Below are 21,472 nucleotides of genomic sequence, written 5' to 3'. Positions count from 1 at the left end.
GGATGCAACGACGTTCAGCTGGGGGTGATCTACCTTTAACAAGCGTAATTGGAGCAGGTGGTCGGCCGTGGCTGTGGTTTTCCTGCACTTCCCAAAGGTATTCTACCCTCTACTCAACCATCTAAGCCTATCTTGTCCATTCGCTTCAATTTACATCCTTATGACCTTCCAATCAACTTTATTACCAAAACTTAGAGAAAAATCAATAAAGAATTGCAGATAAATTTGATCTTTCTGTTCTATTCAAAGGGTGGTATAAAGTGTGCTTTCAAACTTATGGTTGGCAAGGTATTTCGCCTTTCAACCATGTTCCCTTCCCATCACGTCAATCTTCACTCTCGTAGCTACCTTTTACATCACGAAAGTTTCAATAACCCATCTCTGTGCACAGGATTTGTATTATTGAAGCATTCGGCATGGCAGCGTGTAAATCCGGTCTTGCTTTGATCACGAGTGAAAAGGAAAAGGAATACCTGCAGGAATTGAACTTTGTTTAATAAATGGATGGATGAAATACGAGATGCGTTATATTTTATCGAATACTTTTATTGCTCTTTTAATTACTCTTTTTCTCTACGACTTCAGTAACTAGTTCGAGTTTTTTCATTAACTCCTTTGAGAATTATTCAAAGTGATAGTAAACCAATGTCTATTCTACTTTGTTGGTATTTCTATATTATTAAAAGTTTATTCGTAAGGTAGGTGTGCACAGTTTCCTAAGGAAAGATCGCGAATTTTATTGTCACCTTAATGTTAGAGACAGGAAAAGTTAATTTTCATATCTTAAATTCGCAAATTCCAAGTTGTCAAATTCCGAGCTTTCAAATCTCATTGTCAAATTTCCAAATTCCAAGTTTTCAAATCCCAAATTTTCAAATTTCAAGTTTTCAAACCTTCAAATCCTAATAAACAGCAAATTTTGCTAGTTCTAGAGTATCAAACGCTACAGAGTATAATTTACTGTCGAGACATCTTCGGGAGTGTAGTTGTGGGTGACAAGCTCGTGTAGCTACGTATATCCCGTTTTCCCAGGTGGTCGGAGTGCGTAGTGTACACCTGTCGGACAGGTTCGAGGACACTCCTTAACCTGGACAAGACAAAAGCAATTAGAGTTGCTTGTTCATAGAAACTAAAAGGTGACTTCGGACCAGATTCAGCGGCGTAACCAGCAATTTCCCTCTCGTGCCACTTTTCCGACGAAAGGCAGAAGGAGCTCTAGACGTTCAGGCTCGATAATGTCTCGGAAAGCTAGCGGGTAATTTGATTGCGCCCTAAGATACCGGAACAGGAAGCTGATGGAGTTTCGGAGGAGTTTCTCTACCCATGTCCCACCCTGTTCTACTATCTTCTTCCCTTCAACTGACTTTTTTTTTATTTCTTTGTCAGTTCACGTTAACTTTGAATCAACTCTTTCGTGTTAATAAATCATCGTGTCGTTTAAATTTTGTTAATCTAGACGGGTCAGATAGATACCCACTCTTGAAACTGAGATAAGAGGTAGTTTGTAATTTGGAAGATAGAGTGGTTGCTTCCTGTTGAAAAGTTGTTTGTTTTCTGTTTTGAGATATAAGAATTTTGTATCTCTTTTAGAAGCTCTAAAATTTTATTTGGGTTTTTTGGAACCCGAGTATATTGCGAACAAATTTCACTAATTGGCAATGATAAAAATATAAAATTTATATTCATAATTTTGATTTTTATGGAGTTCTGAATTCTTATTTAGGTCTCTTGGAAGCCGAGTATATTACGACCAAGTTTCACTAATTGGCAATGATAGAAATACAAAATTGATACTTGTGATAAATTGGATTATCCAGCGTAAATCACAATTAACTAGAATTTCCAGTAGTTTGCGAATCATAAAAGATTCAGAATTTCGTGTTCAGGAAAGCTTTCAGATTCCTTGTTTGGATAATTTGTTTGGCGTAGTGAGGCCCTCGTCGTCGTATCTTTGGTCCTTTGAACTCCGTTGCCATCGATCCGAGCGGCCATTTCCATTCGTCGTGCACGTGCATTCGAGGAAACGTCGAACACGCGAGAAAATGGCAGAAAGAGAGAGGGAAATGGCGTTGCTCGCTACGGTGGAACGAATAAAGGCAAACGGGCCGCCAAGGGAAAATTGATTCCTCCGTGCTCAAACGATTTTCCTCCCTTCGAATTCTTAGTAAACACTTAAACGTCGCGAGTTCCGTGCTGTTTGCCCGCAACGGGCAAGCGGAGAACGAATTTCCCGTCAATTCAAGAGGGTTAATAAACCGTCCGACTCTCGGAACGTTCTTTAGTCCTCGTTTCACCTACTTATGTCCGTCTTTAATCCACGGTTCACGGGTATATAATTATTGGTCCGTAAAAATCACGTCATTTCGAAAGGTTTTTACCTAGCTACACTATGTAAGAAAAATATATGATTATACATTTCCACATCATAAAATAAATGTTCCTTTAAAAGGAACAGATACGATCCTTACAATAATTAATTTCTCATTTTAACTCTTGCTTTCTTTTACATAAAAGTTTCGTAATGAAACTAATAATTACTTCTTCCTGTTCTTCTGTTTTATAATATTAAATAATTGTTTATCAAGCAGGATTCTTTATCAGTTTAATCTTACGGCGAGCAAATGTTCCAATTGAAGATAACAGAACGAAACCAGTCGAGAGAAAAATTAATTAACTCGTGCTGGGGAAAGTATTCCTTTTGTAATGGCTCGGTCCGTTTCATTTTCACTTGAAGAAACCCGAGCATGGAAAAAAGCGCGAGCTGGAAAGTTTCAGAAAGAAACTGCAGACCATCTGCTCGACACGAACAGTGAAATGTTTTCCCATTCTTATTGTTTTTTTACTTGCTGTGCTTTTGACAAGTATTAATACGAATTTTCTTCATTGATCATTGATTTTGCACAATAAGTAAGGGAGACTCTCCCTGAGACGATATTCTTTTTGTTTATTTTTGTCTATTTTTATATTAGGTTGCTTTGTATCAAATAGCCAATTTTAAAACATAAAAGTTCTCAAATAACTGCATGATAAAAAATTAAATATGATAAAATGATAGGTACTTTTGAAATTTAAACTTCCATAGTTTTGTTCAACCAAAAAGGAAAAATATAAAATTGATCTACTTTCCCTTCGTTAAAAGTTTAATTATTAATTTTGCTTCTGCAAGGATTCAAGATTCAAGACCTGTTCCACAGGAAGAGGAAGTGTATACATGAATGGAAATGCTGAAAGAAGCCGAGCTCAAATAACAAATTAACTGATTCGAAGTTGTAAACGAGCTTCAAGAACGCTACCACCATTTGTTCCTGACACCCTTCTTCCCCGCTTCCCCCCCGTCTTCCACGGCTAGTGATAAGAATAATTGAACATGAAATCTCTGTTACGTGAAACGAACACGAACCAACTTTTCTCCACTCCTTTTTTTCAATCGTTTAAACGTTTAATTATATGATTCCTTTGATCTAAAAGAGCGTACATGAAACACTTCCGGAATATAGAATCTTTTGTGAAATGGTCTTGTACCTAAATCCTACTATTTGCAAGAAAATTGTTTATGTTTTTCTAATAAAAGAACATGAAATTTGAAATTCGAAAAATCAATGATATAAGATTTCATTTAGCAGTTTTCAAAATTCATAGAGGAGAATATTCAAAAATAGACACTAGTGAAATTTTAATTTATCACCCAGAAATTAAAATCTCTGAAAAGAAATTATTTTACATTTTTATTACAGAATATTATTTATTCAAGTGTAGAAATATTACATTGAATATGGATGAATAAATTCAATGAAACTGTACATTATAAAGCAGAGTCTATTATTAGGTTAAAGTTTATCGAATCTCTGTGCTGTTAACAACTTTAAGGTTCATTAAGAAATGAAAGAAAAAAGCCCTTTCACAAATTAGCTTTTATTAATATTGATTTATTATCTGCTAATTGCGAGTAACGCTATCCTTAATTATATAATAGTTACCTTGTCAGTGCTGGATATACTTGAAGACAAAAATTGACATAGTTTTGTCTAAATACAATGCTATTTAAGAATTCATTTTGCTTTATAATGACTTTCCATATATCTTTTATTTTTAACGAAATTTATTTGTAATCTTGTTTAGAGTAATTACTTTTATTTTAAATGAAAGGCGTGCATCTCTAGTAATGAACATTTCCTTTTTTCATTCCATTGGAAAATTATTTATGTTTCCATTGGCTATAACTGCGATCCATGAACATTGTAGTTTGCAGAGAACGTGGTGAGAAAATTCCAACTATCGTCTATCTCGAAACGAGAACAAGCGTGGCGATTATTGTTTCGCCTTGGCGAGCGATTAATTTTCGACGACATTTTTAGTAGCAGTCGCCGATCCCACGTGCTGTTGGCTAATACAATTCTAAAACGAAATTTCCACCCCGATACGTGTTCGTTGTGTTAAAAAGAAAATAACACCTTACGAAATTATAGATAGCCACTTTACCTTTAAGAAGCTTAAGATGCGAAGGAATTTATTTGGATAGCTGGGTTCGTTGAAATAGTTGCTTGGTAAGCGAAAAATTCTTTCGAATACTTAGTTTAATAATTCGACTTATTTTGTTGAAATTTCATTCACGTAGTTTTTTCAAGCCCTTGAATTGAATTGTAATTACTGGACTAACAGATTCGTTAATTTGCAAAATAGGAGTCGAAATTTTTTATAAAATTATTTATTTAAATGGTGCACTCCGTATGTAGATACAGCGATTCATACATTCGTTCACGTGATTTTAAAATTAAAACAGGTAGTGTTACCATATTTTGCTCCTGAATTAAAAACCTACATATTCAGTTTACTATGTTTATTCATATCTGAATAATTATTCATTTTGTGTATGGTTCACTTGATGAAATATAATTATTCTACTCAGGTAAAAAGTCAACCACACGCGAGTGTTTCAATGAACCACCAGCCATTTTTTAGTAAGAATATTAATAAAGCGTTTATGCGGGCATTTTTATTAAAGAAACAGATACACATCACACGTTGGTCAAATATTTCTGACAACCGGAAGTATCATCTCGCTCGAAATTGATTAGTATCATTAGCCGTGAGTGTTCGCGGGAACACATGGATATTAATTAAAAGAGGGTGCGAACGAAGAATGGAGAGACCTTTTTTTCATTCTTTCTTTCTTTCTTTCTCTTTTTCAACGAAAGTACACGTGTCTGGGTAGGGGGTGATGAAGAATAAAAAGAGAGTAAGGGGGAGATGTATGAGTAGTTCATGCCCGACTCTTCAACGGTCCTCGTCGTTCTACATTTTCCTCTTTGAACTAAATTCTTTGTTAATTATACGGTCGACTGCTTCGTCGTTAAATTCAAGCCTCGAATTGCTCCAAGCTTCTCCCGTTCAACTCGCTTGCTCAAATCCCGTTACAAGGGGGTGAGAGGGAAGGGCAGTTTTTATCAGGGTTCTAGGTGACAGTCCAGTAATTTTAACACGGACTTTTGGCCAGTAGATCGGACAGTCCTTTTAAAATAATTTTACAAAAACTGTACTTTTTCAAGCTTTTAAAACTGTGCTGATCAAATATGAAGAATACGTTTCGAAGCTTTATTTTACACTGATTTATTATTATTCCCTTTTCTCTTCTTTATTTTATAATCTCATCATTTTTCTTTCTTCCATTTAAATCAAACATCCTTTCATAAGTTCCAGGCTGAAATTACATTGTGATAAATAAGATTATTATACACGTTTCTTGTTATTGACTTTGAAATGATGGTATTTACTCAAATTCTCCTATTTCTCTCTGACGTTTCTTTATGAACTGTTATTTGATTGCTAAATAAGCTCCTCATATTTTACCCTTTCGCAGATTTTACATGAAAAATAATAGAGCCTTTTTCACAGTTTTCTAGAATGAAGAATAATTTAATTCAAGTTCTTCTTTTTATTTGATTTTCGTCATTACAGTTACTTTATGGATTATAAACAATGATGATGTTATTTATAGAACATATTAATACTTTTAAAAAAATTTAACACAATTTTTGCCAAGTTAATATTATTTACCCTTCACTATTTATTTTCACATATCCTGTCAAGTGCTAACTACAATTTGAATATTATTCATTTCTCAACATACGTTAAATAATCTTCCCAAGGATAATTCTATAAATAATCATTATTAGAAATAAAGGAAAGTGTAAAATGATGAAAGTCTTATTCTGCAAAATGTCCAGTTATCAAGGTGCTACAATAAAAATTGAGATAATGATATATTCAGTAATAAAGATGTTAATGGTTTTGAAATTAAAATCGTTCACCACAATTAACCGATTAACGAAATGCTATCAGTTTTATTTCACTTCGTTTCCCGTTTTTCCCTCGACGGCCGAAGGCGATCACAACAAGAAAGTTTTCCACGCGGAAACTAGTTGCGAATTGTACATAGTTTTCAACCAATCGAACTCATCCTGTTTACCGGGATTCGATGTGTTAATTTACGAACTTTTCTTTTCCTGAACAGACGAAGAATGCACTTGCGCCTCGCCCTCGGTTCTGGATATTGATCCTTGTAACTCGTGCTCATCACCAGGACCATCAATATTTTATTTGCGGTTGGTGAACGAACCTTGTTGCCATTTCTATTGTTCTTCCCAGATTGTAGTCTTCGTAGCTTGCATGATATTCATCTTATTTTAAACAGAAGCTGTCCAAAATGTGGTAGTGAGATGAATCTTTTGTGTAGCGATGCAACTTAAGAAAATTGGCATCGCCGAGAGAAGAAAAGAGAAGAAAAGAAAAAAATCAGTGTGGACAAATTCACAAATGCTTTACACTAGTCATCAAAGCATTAATAGTAAGTTTCCTGTATGCAAAACGTACTGATTGTCCTCGAAAAAAAAGAGGAAGCAATTACAGCAGATCCTTTGGTACAATGTATTCAAAACACGGTGGTGGTTTCTGAAATTAAAGCTATAAAGTTGTAACACATGTGCAACGTTGCGTGACGCAAACATTGCGTTGCGAAACTAATATAGACTTTACTACTTCCACGTAAGAGACGGTCTGACATAGAATGACTCATACTACTGAACCCATACGTAAAACCTTTAACGGGCTTGAATAATTAAAACATGAATTTAATCTCGCTTTCCTCCAACCTGAAACAACGTTGCCATTTTCGTGATACGTTTTACTACACAATAATGTTGCTACTATTGTTTTCTATAATAGTTCTTTTTACTTTGAGTAGAGTATCGTTTGCAACATAGCGTTGCATGTTGCTTTGTTTCGTTTTATCAATAAATCAGAAGGTAAATTTTTTTCCTTTTTCGTTTCCTAATTGTTTATTAGCGTTAAAAAGACAAATATAACGTAAAACAAGAACATATTGCAAAAAGCATATTGGCCACGCCCATCAGTATCTATAATAACGATTTTTATTAATTACTTCCACAATATTTGATGCGGTTTATTGGTTCGAGAGTCGGTGAAGTATATTATTTATAACGATCGTCGAATAACCTGGATATTTTCAGGGAAATTTATGCCATTGTATTCATGAATTTATTTGAATTCATCTGCAACTGGCCTACAATAAATTGAACCAGTTAATCGAGCCGTTTTCACGATTCGTTGCGTCAAAGGGAGAAATTTAAATATTGTTTTTCAAATACACGTGGCCTGGGTACAACTATTGTGCAGAGGCCAGCTTTCGAGTACATTTTCAAGTATCCCTTTTCAGATTTTTCCATCTGTATATATACATGTATATATTCTATCTCTTCATTGACGTAGTCGTTTCGATTCATCGGCTTTCGACCTAGAAAAATATTCCATGACCACTTGATGCTCCTCATTTGCCAAACTCGGTTCAATGTACCGCTACTTCCGGGATACTTAAAACTGGGAACTCCAATTGAACGGGATTTCGAGGATATCAATGAGATTCTCGTTGAAATTATTCACGAAGAATCATATAATCGTGCAACATGAATACTATTTGTCGAGTATTATACTTTATTGGTTCGTTTGGTGCATCTTTATTCTTAATTGAACAAGCTTCGCCGATGTAACGTGTATGCGAATACTGTTCAATGTCTTGGTATACTTTTCATAATCAACATAATTTTTTTATCATTCAATCGATGGTTAATATAGAATTTTAATGACCTGAATATATGTAATAGTATTAAATGAGCCGCCTATTTGCCAAATAAGATTAACTTTAAAATAACAAAAAGTAGGAAAACTGATCAAATATGCAAAGTTACGCATCAATCAAGTGCTTTGACACTAAAGTTTTAAAAAATTCAAAAAGTGAACTTCATCATTTTGGACTATGAATGGCTCAAATTTAGATATAAGAATTCACACATTTGTTAACATATGATGGATATTTAGATTGAGATTATTATAATTCATTAGATTACAGTTTTTAACAAAGATAATTACACTCTTGGCACCTTTAAATTCAATAGTAAGTGATTTTGATATTTTTTCGTTTTTTGTTGTTAAAAAATACAAACGTTATAAAATAGAGGAATTATTCCATCAAGAACATATCATAACTGTTTTTGCTCCCCAGTGCAAAGAGTTAAATCTTCTGGACACGAAGAGTAATGAGGAAGTTTCTTACAGCCAGAAGTTCGTACACTCTTTTTCACCTCTCTGTTCATTACACAAGGTCAGCTGAAGTTGACATTCACATCTGTTAGCAGATTTCTGTCGCAGAATTAGGTGTGTTCCGATGAAAAGCATAGTTGATTACAGCAACAATTGTCTGGTAAATTGACTAAGTGAACCTCTTAATTTTCCAGAATTAGCCTGGCTAACGTGAAACTGTTTCAACGACTTAATGCAGCGTTAGGATAATGAGCATAATTCATTTTGCGCCGTACAATTGTCTGTTGTATTTAATCGTGAGACAATGTTTTTGAAGCTTCTGTTGATTCAATGGTACCTACAGTCCTCTTGAAACTTGAACTGGTCATTGTTTAATACAGTTTTGTTAGACCATGAAATTTGAAATATTGAATTGTTTGTGAATTAAAAGTTTGTTTGCAAAAATTTGAATAAAAAAGAGTTCTGTAATTCTTTAATTCAAATCAATAGAATTTTTATTGGACTTCTTATTATTTTATATAATTACTATTATTTCTCTACCCTATACTATAGATGTTTATTAGTATCATTTTTTTTAATGCAATACAAATTTTTAATTTTATCTTCAAAAGGTGGAATTTGAAGCTACTTTTATTTTCTACATAGAACTATATTATTCTACTGTATCGTATTGTAATTAAGTTACTTCATCACCATTTTAATTCCATCAATGTTAATTTTAATATTACCTGAATTTCTCCTCGTTTGTAGCGTTTTTAATGAAATAAACTGTATTGTGGTCAGCTTTTGAATAACTACTTCACATTTTACTTTAAATGAAAATTCTCTGTCAAAGACTTAATTGACTTAAATACTGCAAATTACTGCATTGAATTACTTTGAACGTGAAAGGAAAAGCAAACGGGTGTGAGCAGAAAATAAAATTGTTTATGTAAATTCAGAAATAGTGTAGCTGTGTCGTTCGTAATTGCAAAATTACGTTTATTCTATCTTGGCACTCGAAGTGAATGTATGAAACTTATGTTTCAATTACGTTTATTTCCTAATTTTTCTGTTTCAGAAAAATTGTCAGACCGTAAATATTGTACGCTTGCACGGTTGACCTGTTTTCGCCAACGTCATCTCAATTTTACTTTGTTGTCTACCAGTTTTTGACAGCACACTGCTATATTTTTCTTTTCTTCTCGTTCGTGCGGTAAAAACTTGTGTGGTACATCGTTAAAGGCATAGTAAAAACTGGCACAATGTTAAATTCCCCGAACCCGTTGAGAATACCTTGGCAAAAATTTCTGTAAAAAAAACGTCGCTGACCTCATTTTTAAAAAAAGTTAAAATTAATTTCGAGTTCGGTGGGTTTAATGAGACGTCTCCATTGATTTTCCTGTGCTTTTATAATTCCTAAGAGAATCGTATAAAGTAACATTCATGTCGCAACTTACAATTCAAATGTTTCATATATAGTTGAATTCTGAGTTGCATTCTAATTATTATTTGCTTAGTCAAGGATCGTTGAATACCATGTGTGCATTATAATTAAATTTTCTTTATTAAGCATTTTTGTATACCTTTCATATGACCGGGTCATAATTGATCCACTATTCCCTACAATGGTTAAATCTAAAGCCTATCCACTAAATATGTACATCCCCTTCATTCTCCGCCAACAAACCATCAATATTTGCATAGGAAAACATTGCAATAAAAAGAACAGTACCGTCGGTGTATCAAGACCCACCCCACCTTCTGTTGGGTCATAAACCCAAGACAATCAAGAAGAACAGCACACCGATTCCATTTAACGGAACAAACCTCCCCTTGCCACCCTACGGACACACCTTGCATTACGGGATACCGCTCGTAAAAGCAGCCTGTATCTTTTCGCTCATTAACTCGCCTCAGCAATGACCGTGGGTGTCGGCGTAGTACGCCGTCGGATCCTTTCAAACCCCCGTCCATCCACACCCTGTTATAGTATCTCGTTGTGCGCATGCGCGTTGGTCGTTGAGAGTAAGGCGGTTCGCGCGTAAAATGACGCGCACCTGTGTCGGTCAGTCGCACGTAGACCGTCGCGGGGTGCGGTTTGTCGTCTACCGTGATCCCAGAAGGCGTTCCACGCCTCAAGGATTATTTCTCGCGGGTTGATCGTGGTCCGTTCGAGCATGTGGTGCGCGTGACGTTTAGGGTATACGCAGGAAATGTGCTTCACGGAAGGCTCGTGCGCCTTCCTGCTGCTGCTGGCACTGACATTGTGTCAGGGGCCCGGTCATGCCCAGGCGAAGAACGACAACTGTGAGTAATCAGTCATTTCAGGTCACTATGGGGCATACGATTTCAAGTAGAGGGAATTAAGTCTCTAAACACATGGCTCGCTTTATATACCTTCTAATGTCAGTCCTCTAATTAACAATGGAATGATAAGGATTCTCTGAGGGTCTGGGAGAGGTTCGTGAAATCTTTACTATGTACCCTTAGCTGAAGGATTTGATGTCCTCTATTTGGGCAGGCCTAATTTAGGACATTGTATAATAATTAATAATAAAGATTGTGCTGGTGTGCTGGCTTTTATTGATAGTAATAAAAAGTAGGGATATTTTTGTTAATATATCACGGTATGAGCAATTTTAATTGTGTATTACCATGTTCCATTGTTTTTTAGTAAAATATAAAAATTTTAGGCCAAGAGCTTCTTATCACAGAGGGTTAATTCTGGCAGAAATGAAGTTTTTGGAATAATATTTGATATATCTTGAGAAGATATAGTCACTTTTTTTTCTAAGTAACTAAAATAATTTTATATAATTTAATTCAGCATTTATTATTGTATATTTTCTAAATTTTATGTGAAGAGAAACTGGTAAATGATCGTGGTACGAGTATCCTTCCCTAAAGCGGGTCTTTGACCTTTCCCACATTGTGCTGTCTGCTTGAATGTCTCAAACAACATACCACCCTTGTGTTTATTCGTATTACGATGTATCATATTGTTACACGAGATTGCCATGATGTTTATTTCTGCCTGATACAAGTAAATAAACTGTAATAACAACATGTCACTCTTATGCTAAGTCGATGACGCATCAGTTGTTTCATTCAAGCTCAATGCAAAACAGCAGATGCCGCACCTGGTGCCTTAAAGGAAGAAATTTATATTATCAGTAAAATTATCAACAAAGAAGTGTACAAAGATTAAAACTAATATGTATTTTAAGTTCAAATGAAAAATGAAGGCAGAAGATATTTTCACATTTTTATTATCTTTTTGCCTTTGAATACATAAGCATTTAAAATATATTACCTTTCAATTTTTATTACAGATACAAAGCTTACGATCTTTTGCAAATTTTATTAAGTGGAAAGTAAACACATGTCGAATGTAATTATCAGGGTTGATTAAGTCGAATTAAGTGAAAGGCGTGTGTTTTTATCGAATGATTCTCGTTTGTACCGTTACAATAATATCTCGAAACATTTTTACTAACTTTTGCAAGCTTTCAAGTTATTGACTGTTCTCACGGGTCTTCGTGTTTTATGGACGCTAAAAATAACACGTGGTACCTCGGTTCAAGTGGTTTTAATTTATTTTCAGTTCGAAGAGAGAATAAAATGAACTTCCTTCGGTTGAAATTGTTTCTTCTGAAGTGAACGATCGTTCGGTCAGGATTAAAGAAAAACATTTTATCTATCTCTAACATGAAAGTACGTGAAACGCGCAAAGTGAAGTAAAAGCACTTTTACCTGTTTCAAAGGAACAATATTTTTTTATAAATTTTGGACCATTATATTTAAAAAATTTGAAGATCGCGAAATTTTTTTCTTTAATCCTGTGTTACAAATTTTAAACTAAACTTTATCCTTCGCCGGCATTATAGGTCATTTAGAGCCAGGAAAATATTTCATCTTTCAATACTTGCCGCCCAATTTTTATTTTTATTACAAATATCGTTAAATATTTCGCCCAACTAACACTTGTATATTAAATTAGATACTTTAATAAGTATCTCAGAGTTTTTGTAGATTTCCTTACAGCCTGAAACAATAAAAAATTACGCTCGGCTATAAAAAAACTCGTAATGTCGGTCGTGTTAGTAAGAAACAATATTGGTGACGGAGGGTTAAGTAATGAGATATAAGAAGAATCTATTTTGGCTGTAACTGGAATCGTCGCAATCAGATATTATAAATGTTTCAAAAATTATAAAAATTAATGTGTAATGAAATTTCTATTGACTCAGAAGAGCATTGGGTTCGGATGGAGAGTTAATTTAGAAAGAAAAAAACTAAAAATCCCTGAAAATTCAGCTACAAAAAATGTATTGAATTGTAATATGATATAATTTGTCTAAATAAATTTTTTTTTCATTTCTACAAATATCAGAGATAACTCGAACACTGATTTGAAGCGTTCGATAAAAATACATTTTCGTAAAATCAAATTTTACTGAATTTTTCTATGCAAATACGCCAGTATGCACCCTGGAAATAATCTGACGAACAAGCTGGGATCAGATTTTGGAGAATTATTCTGTCGGAGCGATATCTAGTAGCGTCGATCGTGGTGGTTGGAACTTTTAAGAGCATCATCCCCGTTATGCAGCGATAACATTGTTTCTCTCTGGCCCTCTGCTTTCGCTTGGTCGTTGCTCAGCCATGGAACAGATAAAATCGGTCGACGGTTCTGTTGGAAAGAAAAAGTTTCTTGGCTCTCGGCTCTCGGCTCTGTAGGAACACAGCACCGTTCGCAGCCAAAGTGCTCGGCAACTTAATATGATAGCGCTCGGTTGCCGCTCAGACGAGCCGTGCCACGCTCGAAGAGAGAGTAATATTGATCGACGAAGCGGGCTTACATCGTCCCAAGAGGGTGAGAGCAGAGCAGGAGGGGTTAGGTGGCGAGGGAGGATCGTGCTCGAGGGTGCCACGAGGGCAGCCAACGGGGGTAGAAGGGTGACGCTGCTTGCTGGAGGGTCGAAGGGCGAACGCGCACAACCATGGCCAAAGGGTGGCCTTTCTTTCTCACCCCACTTTCACCTGGTTTGTTTTGCACGCGACTTTTCGTGGTACCCGAAGTATTCTTTGTACTTTTGCATCGTCTTCAGCTTCCCTTTTCCATAGTACCATTTCATTTCTTTGTCTAACTTTCTTTCTCTCCATGGAACTATCGTCATTTTTATTCGCTTTCCGAGAAATTTGATTGCTCTCGACGAGCATTCGTTTCCTTGAAATTCCACTTTTTTCCTGGAATTTACGAGCAGAAACTCTGGGCGAATTTACGCGAAGAACTCGCGTCATTAATATCGGCGTTTCCGCGACGATTATGCGTCTACCCTCCCCATTGTACGGCTGAATTATGAGCAAGTATGTGTGTCCATCGAGCGTGAGAATTGAACACAGGCAAGCTGCGGGACTAATAACTGTGATTAATGGCGTCGAATTCGTTCGAATTTGATCGCTTCGACGGGGATAAAGGTCCTTCGAAGGAAACTGATCGAGGTAATAATCATTGGAGAGGAAAGAATAATATTTGTTGTTGCGAGAGCTTAATACTTTTCTTTTTATTTGAAAATAAGGCGCTTTTATCAAGATAATTATTACAATCTATCGTCTAACTGAATTAATTTTTCCAAAAGAAAACAATTTTTAACATTATGGAAACTTGATATTTTCAGCTAATTATAATTATTAATTATTATAAATACATCTGGACTTTGAATGCTTTTAGATAGACAGTTAGATAGATATAATAAGAATAGTTTTCATGTAAAGTGTAAAACATCTGACGCGTTAAATTGAACTATTCATCAGAACTTTGAATATAAATTAGAATAGAGCTTAATTTAGAAATGGATAAACCGTGTAGCATAAATCGGGTATGAGGTATTTTTAAATGCGATTGGATTCGTAGCTAAAGCAAATTTGGACGAATGGAGAGATGTGATGGGATGGATTTCTCTACCGAAAAGAAGGGGCAGGTCTAAATTACCATTCATGAAAACGATTGAACCAGCATACTGTAATAGCCTCTGATAACGTTCAAACGCTAATTTCCTGTTTACGAGTGATTAGTTGCAAAAGAATTTGTATAGAGGGCAGTTAGATTCATTTTTTTCTTTCATGAAAATTACATGGTATTTTGTTTTCATACATTAATGGTACGTAGAACTCTTCCTATCGTGTCTATTATATGTTGCAATTTACAACTAGCAATTCTCTAAATCTAACAAAAACTTTATGCGGTCGTGTTTATCAAACTTTAAGCTATAAATTAATGTACGATACGTGCCATTTAATGGAATTTTTCTGTCATCAAATTGTATCAGACTTTACATGCAACAATGTAATCCTGTTGTATTTGACACGCAACCATTTTGTATTGCAAACCTTAATGGAAGGTACGTGTATGTAGTCATTTTCTCTAAACTTTATGCTTCAAATTGATGTAGAATGAGTGACATGTTGTGAAAGTTTTTTGTCATGAAATTTAGTTAGACTTCATACCTTTTGAAGTCAGTCATAGTTTTCTATAATTAACCACAATTTATTCTTGATGGGGTTATTTTCGTGAAACTTTATGATATGCCATAAGTGTCACTTTGAAATACTTTTATGTCGTGAAATCACGTCAGACTCTCCATCTTTCATGCGATATGCAACAACTTAATAACATTTCGCCTGGATTTCTTTCAATTTACAAGCGCCTTGGGGGAGATGATCGCGAAAGTCAGGCATACTTCTTTCCATGACCTGCATAGTTTTATCGAAAAATCTTGCCTGAATATCCCGAGAAGCGTTGTCGGTCCACATTCGAGCAGATCTCGCAGCTGCACGCCACGCGGAAAACTATCTCACGATTGTGCTCCCGATGGCCCCGGGCAACACGAGCGAAAAACTTTTCAATCGAGTTTCTTCGACATCCCACCACCCCCTCCTCCTCTTCTCCTCATCCCCTCGATGCTGTTTCCGTATCTTTTTTATTCGGTCGAAACGAACCCTACCAAACGAACGGAGCACACACCGACGACTTCCATCCGTGAAATTGTCGCACAAGTTTTATCGAATTCGCGAATTAATTTTCTCTCCCTTGTACTACACGTTTCTGTTCGTTTGTGGCGTTTGAACTTGCCTCCGGTGGAAGGCGGAGAGAAAACAACCGAGATGCGATAGGTTGAAGGGATATTTGGAGTCAGAAGGCCGGAAGTGAGGGGTTAAATCGTGTAATAGAATTGAGAACGGAAATTTTTGTTTTTGGGATGCTTCTGATCCTCGTTTTTAGTGCACTTGGATCAAAGGTCATACCGATGAAATCTTGGATTATTGTTTAGTAAATTAATTATGTTTAATTTGATCCGATGAAGTTAAATAAAGGAACTTAAAAGCGTCCACAATTTCGAATACTAGTGTACAATAATCTTGAAATTAAAATTTAAAATAAAATAGAAATATTTCAGAATACCGAACAACTTTTTATTTGAAAATCTTTGAATAAGATTTTGGAACAAAAGCAAGTTATTTAAAAATAATGAAAAATTATTTGTTACTTTCTAATAATTTCGTTTTATTTATATAAATTACTACACTGATTTGTTTTATTTCTTGTTTTCTATTATTGTATCATGAATGTAAAGATACACACGAGTGAGAATTCTTTTTCGCCCCTCTTATCTCATCGGATGCAGCAGACCGAAGCTAATCGCAGGTGCATCGAAATCGAATTCGAGCCATTATCCTGGCGATGCGCGAATCAATCGGTCGTCAATCGATCGGATAATTCGACCTAGCTTGCCAACAGTCGGGACAGACATTGGGCCCCGATGTCTGGTGCACTTGACTGGATTTAAAAGTCGATCAAATCGTTTCTTATCAATGCAAGCACTTACCAACGGCGATACGACGGTAATTTTGTTTTTTTTTTTACACACCGTTGTGTATTTACGGAATACCTTCGTGACAATTGAAATCGGATGGAATTCGATTAACTTTCTTTCTCTACATTTAAAACGAATCATTTGATTTATTCATTGCAAATACCAATAAAATTATTATTAAGTGTGCAAATTAATTTGGTGCGTGCGATATTATGTTTTTCTAATTATTATTAAGAATTGGAATATTTGTCTCTCTCTTTTCTGGATTCAAAATGCTATTACTATAATTAGTATAAATACAGAAATATTATTCACTAAAATAAAGTTTACTGTGATTAAAAGTTATTATTTGCTGAATTGTAATATAAAATCCTCTAGAAAATTATTCAGTAATAAATTGTTCAAACAAACACGTCATTATAAATTTTCTCATATTATTTACATTTTTCTGTTCGCAGATCAAATAAGCGACGTGTGCAAGAAGAATTTCATGCGTGATCTCTATAGAAAGATAGATGGGGCTGTTCTCATATCGCAACACGAGAAAGACCTCGATTGTACCATCACATTTCAAACCCATAGCATTCTTCAACGATTTATGCTACGTTTTGATCAACTACAGTTGGACTGCAATGATCATTTATACATCTACGATGGTGCTCATGCGGTCAGCAGTTACAAGGTAAGTGCCTGTTTAATTGTGAAATAGTTTTCGTGGATCCGTCGTTTACGAAATGTAACCATGATCTACATACATCGAAATTGAGAATTCAAGGATAAACGTCAAATCCCTGGTTAAGCGAAAATTTGCATCCTCCAAATGTACACGTAGTTTCGAACTAGCATAATTATGAACAAGTTATCGTTTACTGTTGTAACATGGGAATTAAATCAGCTGAATAATTTTGCGTTGAAATAAAATTCTATTTTTTAGATTTATAGGATTATTTGAAAATGAGATAAAAAATTTGTATTATTTGCAAGTATATATCAATTTTATTTAATAATGATAGAGTCTTTAGAACAGAAATTAAATTTAAAATTTGTTGAAATCAAGATTTGGAATTATTAAAATACCAGGACTAAAATTTCGATTCCTAGTCTAGCCCAAACATTATTAAAATTGAGAATTTAAAATTCTTTGTTCTATGATCTTTACAATTATCCAGTACAAAAATGAAATATTATATTTTTGTAATTTTTCAAAAATCTTCAATTTCATATCTTACATTTCCATCACCATTTAGTTCTTAAAAGTGAATGAATCTTTCCTACTGCTTTAATGGGAAAAGAGGGTGACAACATTGGTGGGGTCAAAATGATTCTTCTCCCCTCTGTTAGGGGTAAGGCTGTCCATGGATGGTTTCAATCTGAAATCTCAGTCAAAATGCAAAAAATCCGCATGGTTAGGTTGCGACAATCGGTGTTATTGTTCCTCTCTTAATTCTTTCCAAGAGAGAAAACAGCGAGATTGAAAGGATTCGTTGATATGAAAGGACTCTTGGCCTAATCACTGCTACTAATAATGAAAACGGCTCCTAACTCGAAGTCGCTGGATGAATTTGTTCCTTTGTCTTCTATCGGCACTTTCGAAGCGTAATTGCCATCATCGATCAAAAGATGAGGCACTAATTGCAGGGAGGAACGACGTTATTTTTCCATGATTAGCGGTCGATGAACAATGGTGTCGCGAACTAAGGGTTCGAGTTTCAGTTGCGATGGACCATTTTAATGTATTCCTTCATTATAAATTCCGAACCGTCGTCGCCTAGACGTTAGAAACTTACACCATTAATCAAGATTCGTTTCTTGATGGTGTGGAAGTATGCTTCCGTATCTTGGCTGCAGCTTTGCTTTTGTTCATCAATATAGTGACTCAATCCGAAATCATTTCAATCTTTGTTCGTTCCGATAAATATAATGAAAATTTTGAAAATAATTCTACTACTTAAAGTTGACGAATTTATTATATAGAAATTAATATTTAATTTTAACGTGATTTGAAATATACGTAATGAAGTATGGTGATAAGTTTTCTGTAAAAATGAAAAAAATTGAAGTTTCTATCGCTTGGATGAAAAATGAAGTCACCGTTGGTCCTATTTCATTTTTTTTGCCTCTTCCATGAATTCGAAGTCCTATAAAAGAGAAGTACGTTCTGTGAGTTAGTCACGCGATGTCGTAATTTTCGATGGATTAGGAACTTTAATCCTGTCAATGCTTTTATTTGACGATGAGTGCCTATTTTTAAGTTGGCTCGTAAGTTCACCATAGTATAACATTAAAGAATTCATTATGCTGAGTCATCTGTTATTAGGTATTTTATTCCAATCAGAATTAAAAAATTTATTTCAGTAAAATTTTTCTGTTAAATAATATTATAAATCTTTCTAAAATAGATTGTGGAAAGAGCATTCAAAAATTGGATTAAAATGTAGTAAAAATAATAATAGAGTTGGGACAATGGGTTAATTAAAATTATTATTAGATGTATGAATTAATTATTACACCTTCTTAATTACAATTTTAATTTCGAATATTTTTACATTTTCATGGATTTAATATTCCAGTGATAAGTAATCCAAGATAAATTCAAAAATAAATTTTCAATTAAAGATAAACCACCGGTTTAATTTATATCAGAAAACAAATTTACACCCTGTCAACATTTCCAGGTATTTGCTTGTATAATTTTTAAAATATTATGACAATCCTTTTGTGCAAATGAAAAATTCATTAAAAATGTTAATTTGTAGCTACTAGCAACCAGGCGGCTATTTTTGCAAGCAGTGAATAATGACAATAGCTCGTCTTGTAACTTATGAAAACTAAACATTAACGACTGAAGTCTTAAAATATCTTTCCACCGTGAATTAGCACATTCTTCGTCTTTTTCATTTGTGTCCGTGTGTTTTCTTGCACAACTGTATCCTGAATGAAGTACAAGGATATTCTTCATATGTGTGTGTAACGATACAGAAAGAAAAGCCAGAGAGCAATGTAATTTTGCATAATAGCGGTTTAACTTTAATCTTTTTTATGGTGTACGTAATGGCCCGTTAAGCGCACCCTTTATTACTCCCTCTGCCCTTTCCTCACTCCCCCTCTCCTTTTTTTTAAGTAGCTTCACGCACCCTTCCCTTTTCTCTTCTTCAGCTGTTTTTTACGCTTTTGAGGGAGATACTTTAATTTCGTAAGCTTGAAAGATTGTTTCGTAAGATTTTCAGGGTGAAATATGAATACATAATTAAGTTGATGAATTAGGGGGATTTCATTTTTACGGAAATTTGCTTTAAAAACATAAATATACAGTGTAATTGAATTACTTGAATGTAATTTAATTTTTTAATATTTTATATAGATGGAATACAATTGTGTAAATTTGTTTCTAAAAGAAGATTGGAATAGTAATTTAATTGCTGAATTACTTGATTAAAATTTAATTTTACTTCGTGTAGGGTGTTTTGTTGTATTTTCCACGGTATTTGCAAAGAATCTTTGTGATTTTACGTTTATAATAATCTACCTAAAAGAAATTGTATTAACCCTTGGACAGCGGACCATGGAGAGAGCCCCAAATTTTAATGTAATTTTGTATTTCATATCGTTTTCATTTTTTAAATTTTATACTTTTTTAAAAAATGATTCTTCCAATATATGCAAATAAGAATCAGAGGCATTATTCGCTTCTAGTTTTCGATTCAACTTGTTGCTGTTTATTTTATTTTACAAGTTTATTTTCTCTGATTTTTCCACGATTCTTAAATCTCCCACTGTTTACACGAGTCAAAAGCGGGCAAACTTTTCTCGGGATTCCATCGTGAAGGAATTCGTCGGTGAATTATCGTGAAAAATCGGGCCAAGAAGACGAAGGGATGGGGCACCCTTAAGGACGCCTGCGCGACGTTAAAGCCGCGAAATATCGACTTTTTCATGCGTTCCATCTTTCATAGAAACCGGGGACGATAATCGCGAGTAAAGTGGAGCGTGTGCTATTATTTTGAGGTCGCGAACCTCTGTCTTCCTCTTGTACCCAAATATTGACAATTAAAATCATGAAGACTAAACCAAGCAGTAAATTAAAAAACCGTATCATTTGCATACTTACAATTAGAAAGATAATAAAATTTAAAAAAAATAAAGGGCACTTTAACTCATTGTGTAGATTTCCATTTGATAAAAAATGAAAAATTCTTTTAGCAAATTATTATGCACGTTCTAATGTATTAGAAGGTGTTACTTACATTCTGCAGAAATGATAGAAAATGAATTTTAAGAGGGATATGTTATGAGAAGCTTGCTCGAGCGTTTCTTTTTGAAACGTATGAAATCCACTCGCGAGCAGAGACGCGACCTGTCGCCACGGAGACAAGCGGATTTAGCAGCTATTTGGACAGCACAATGGGACATCATAGAGGCGTTTCACGCCTGGTAATATCCTCGATGTCACCATGACGACAGGGCTTGCGTAACAGCTTGTGTTCTTGTCACCAAGGTGGCCCACGACTTGAAAGGAAAAATTTATCATTCTGATTTTGACTACTTCTGGGCTATTACTATAATTCACGGAAATTTTCAGAAAAATTATGATTACTTAAATATAATGGTAACGGAGTTAAGAAATGCAAATACATTAGGGTCAACATTGAATCTAACACACATAGGCACCTATGCTTTCAACGTGCAGCATTAATTTATATTTATAAAAAGAAATAAAAGAAATTAATTAATCCTCTATAACTGAAGGATTTTATGTTTGCATAAATAAATAATGAAATATCCTTAGAAATATTTGTATTTCTAATGCATAACAAGATTCCAAAGTGCAATCTGTGTTTTATTATTTTGAATGATTTCAAAAACCAAAAAGAAAATATTTAATTTATCTTCGATCAATTTTCGAATAGAAGCTTTCAATTTGGTAAGAGTATAATATTAACTCTCTCCAGAGCTTTCTTCTCTTTTGTGCTATTCATTATTCAATTATGCAAAATTTGACG

General features: G+C 34.5%; 1 protein-coding gene across 3 annotated transcripts in view; it reads left to right on the top strand.

Annotated features, from left to right (window-relative positions):
* Nucleotides 1-21,472, top strand: part of LOC117611637 (uncharacterized) — a 124,272-nt gene that overhangs the window by 41,573 nt on the left and 61,227 nt on the right. For 2 of the 3 annotated variants that reach the window (XR_013062925.1, XM_076690686.1), the window contains exon 2: nucleotides 16,931-17,154. Coding sequence is in view for 2 of the 3 variants with exons in the window: in XM_076690686.1 (XP_076546801.1) it covers nucleotides 16,931-17,154 (224 nt within the window). In the remaining variant the exon portion in view is untranslated. Of the gene's footprint in view, nucleotides 1-10,676; nucleotides 10,903-16,930; nucleotides 17,155-21,472 lie in introns of those variants that run through there. The other variant, XM_076690687.1, reaches the window with a different exon arrangement.

Source organism: Osmia lignaria, chromosome 10 (genome assembly GCF_051020975.1).
Source record: "Osmia lignaria lignaria isolate PbOS001 chromosome 10, iyOsmLign1, whole genome shotgun sequence".
NCBI classification, from domain to species: Eukaryota; Metazoa; Arthropoda; class Insecta; order Hymenoptera; family Megachilidae; genus Osmia; species Osmia lignaria.
The sequence above is the reverse complement of the archived record's forward strand: the minus strand, read 5'-3'. Positions and strand labels throughout refer to the sequence as shown.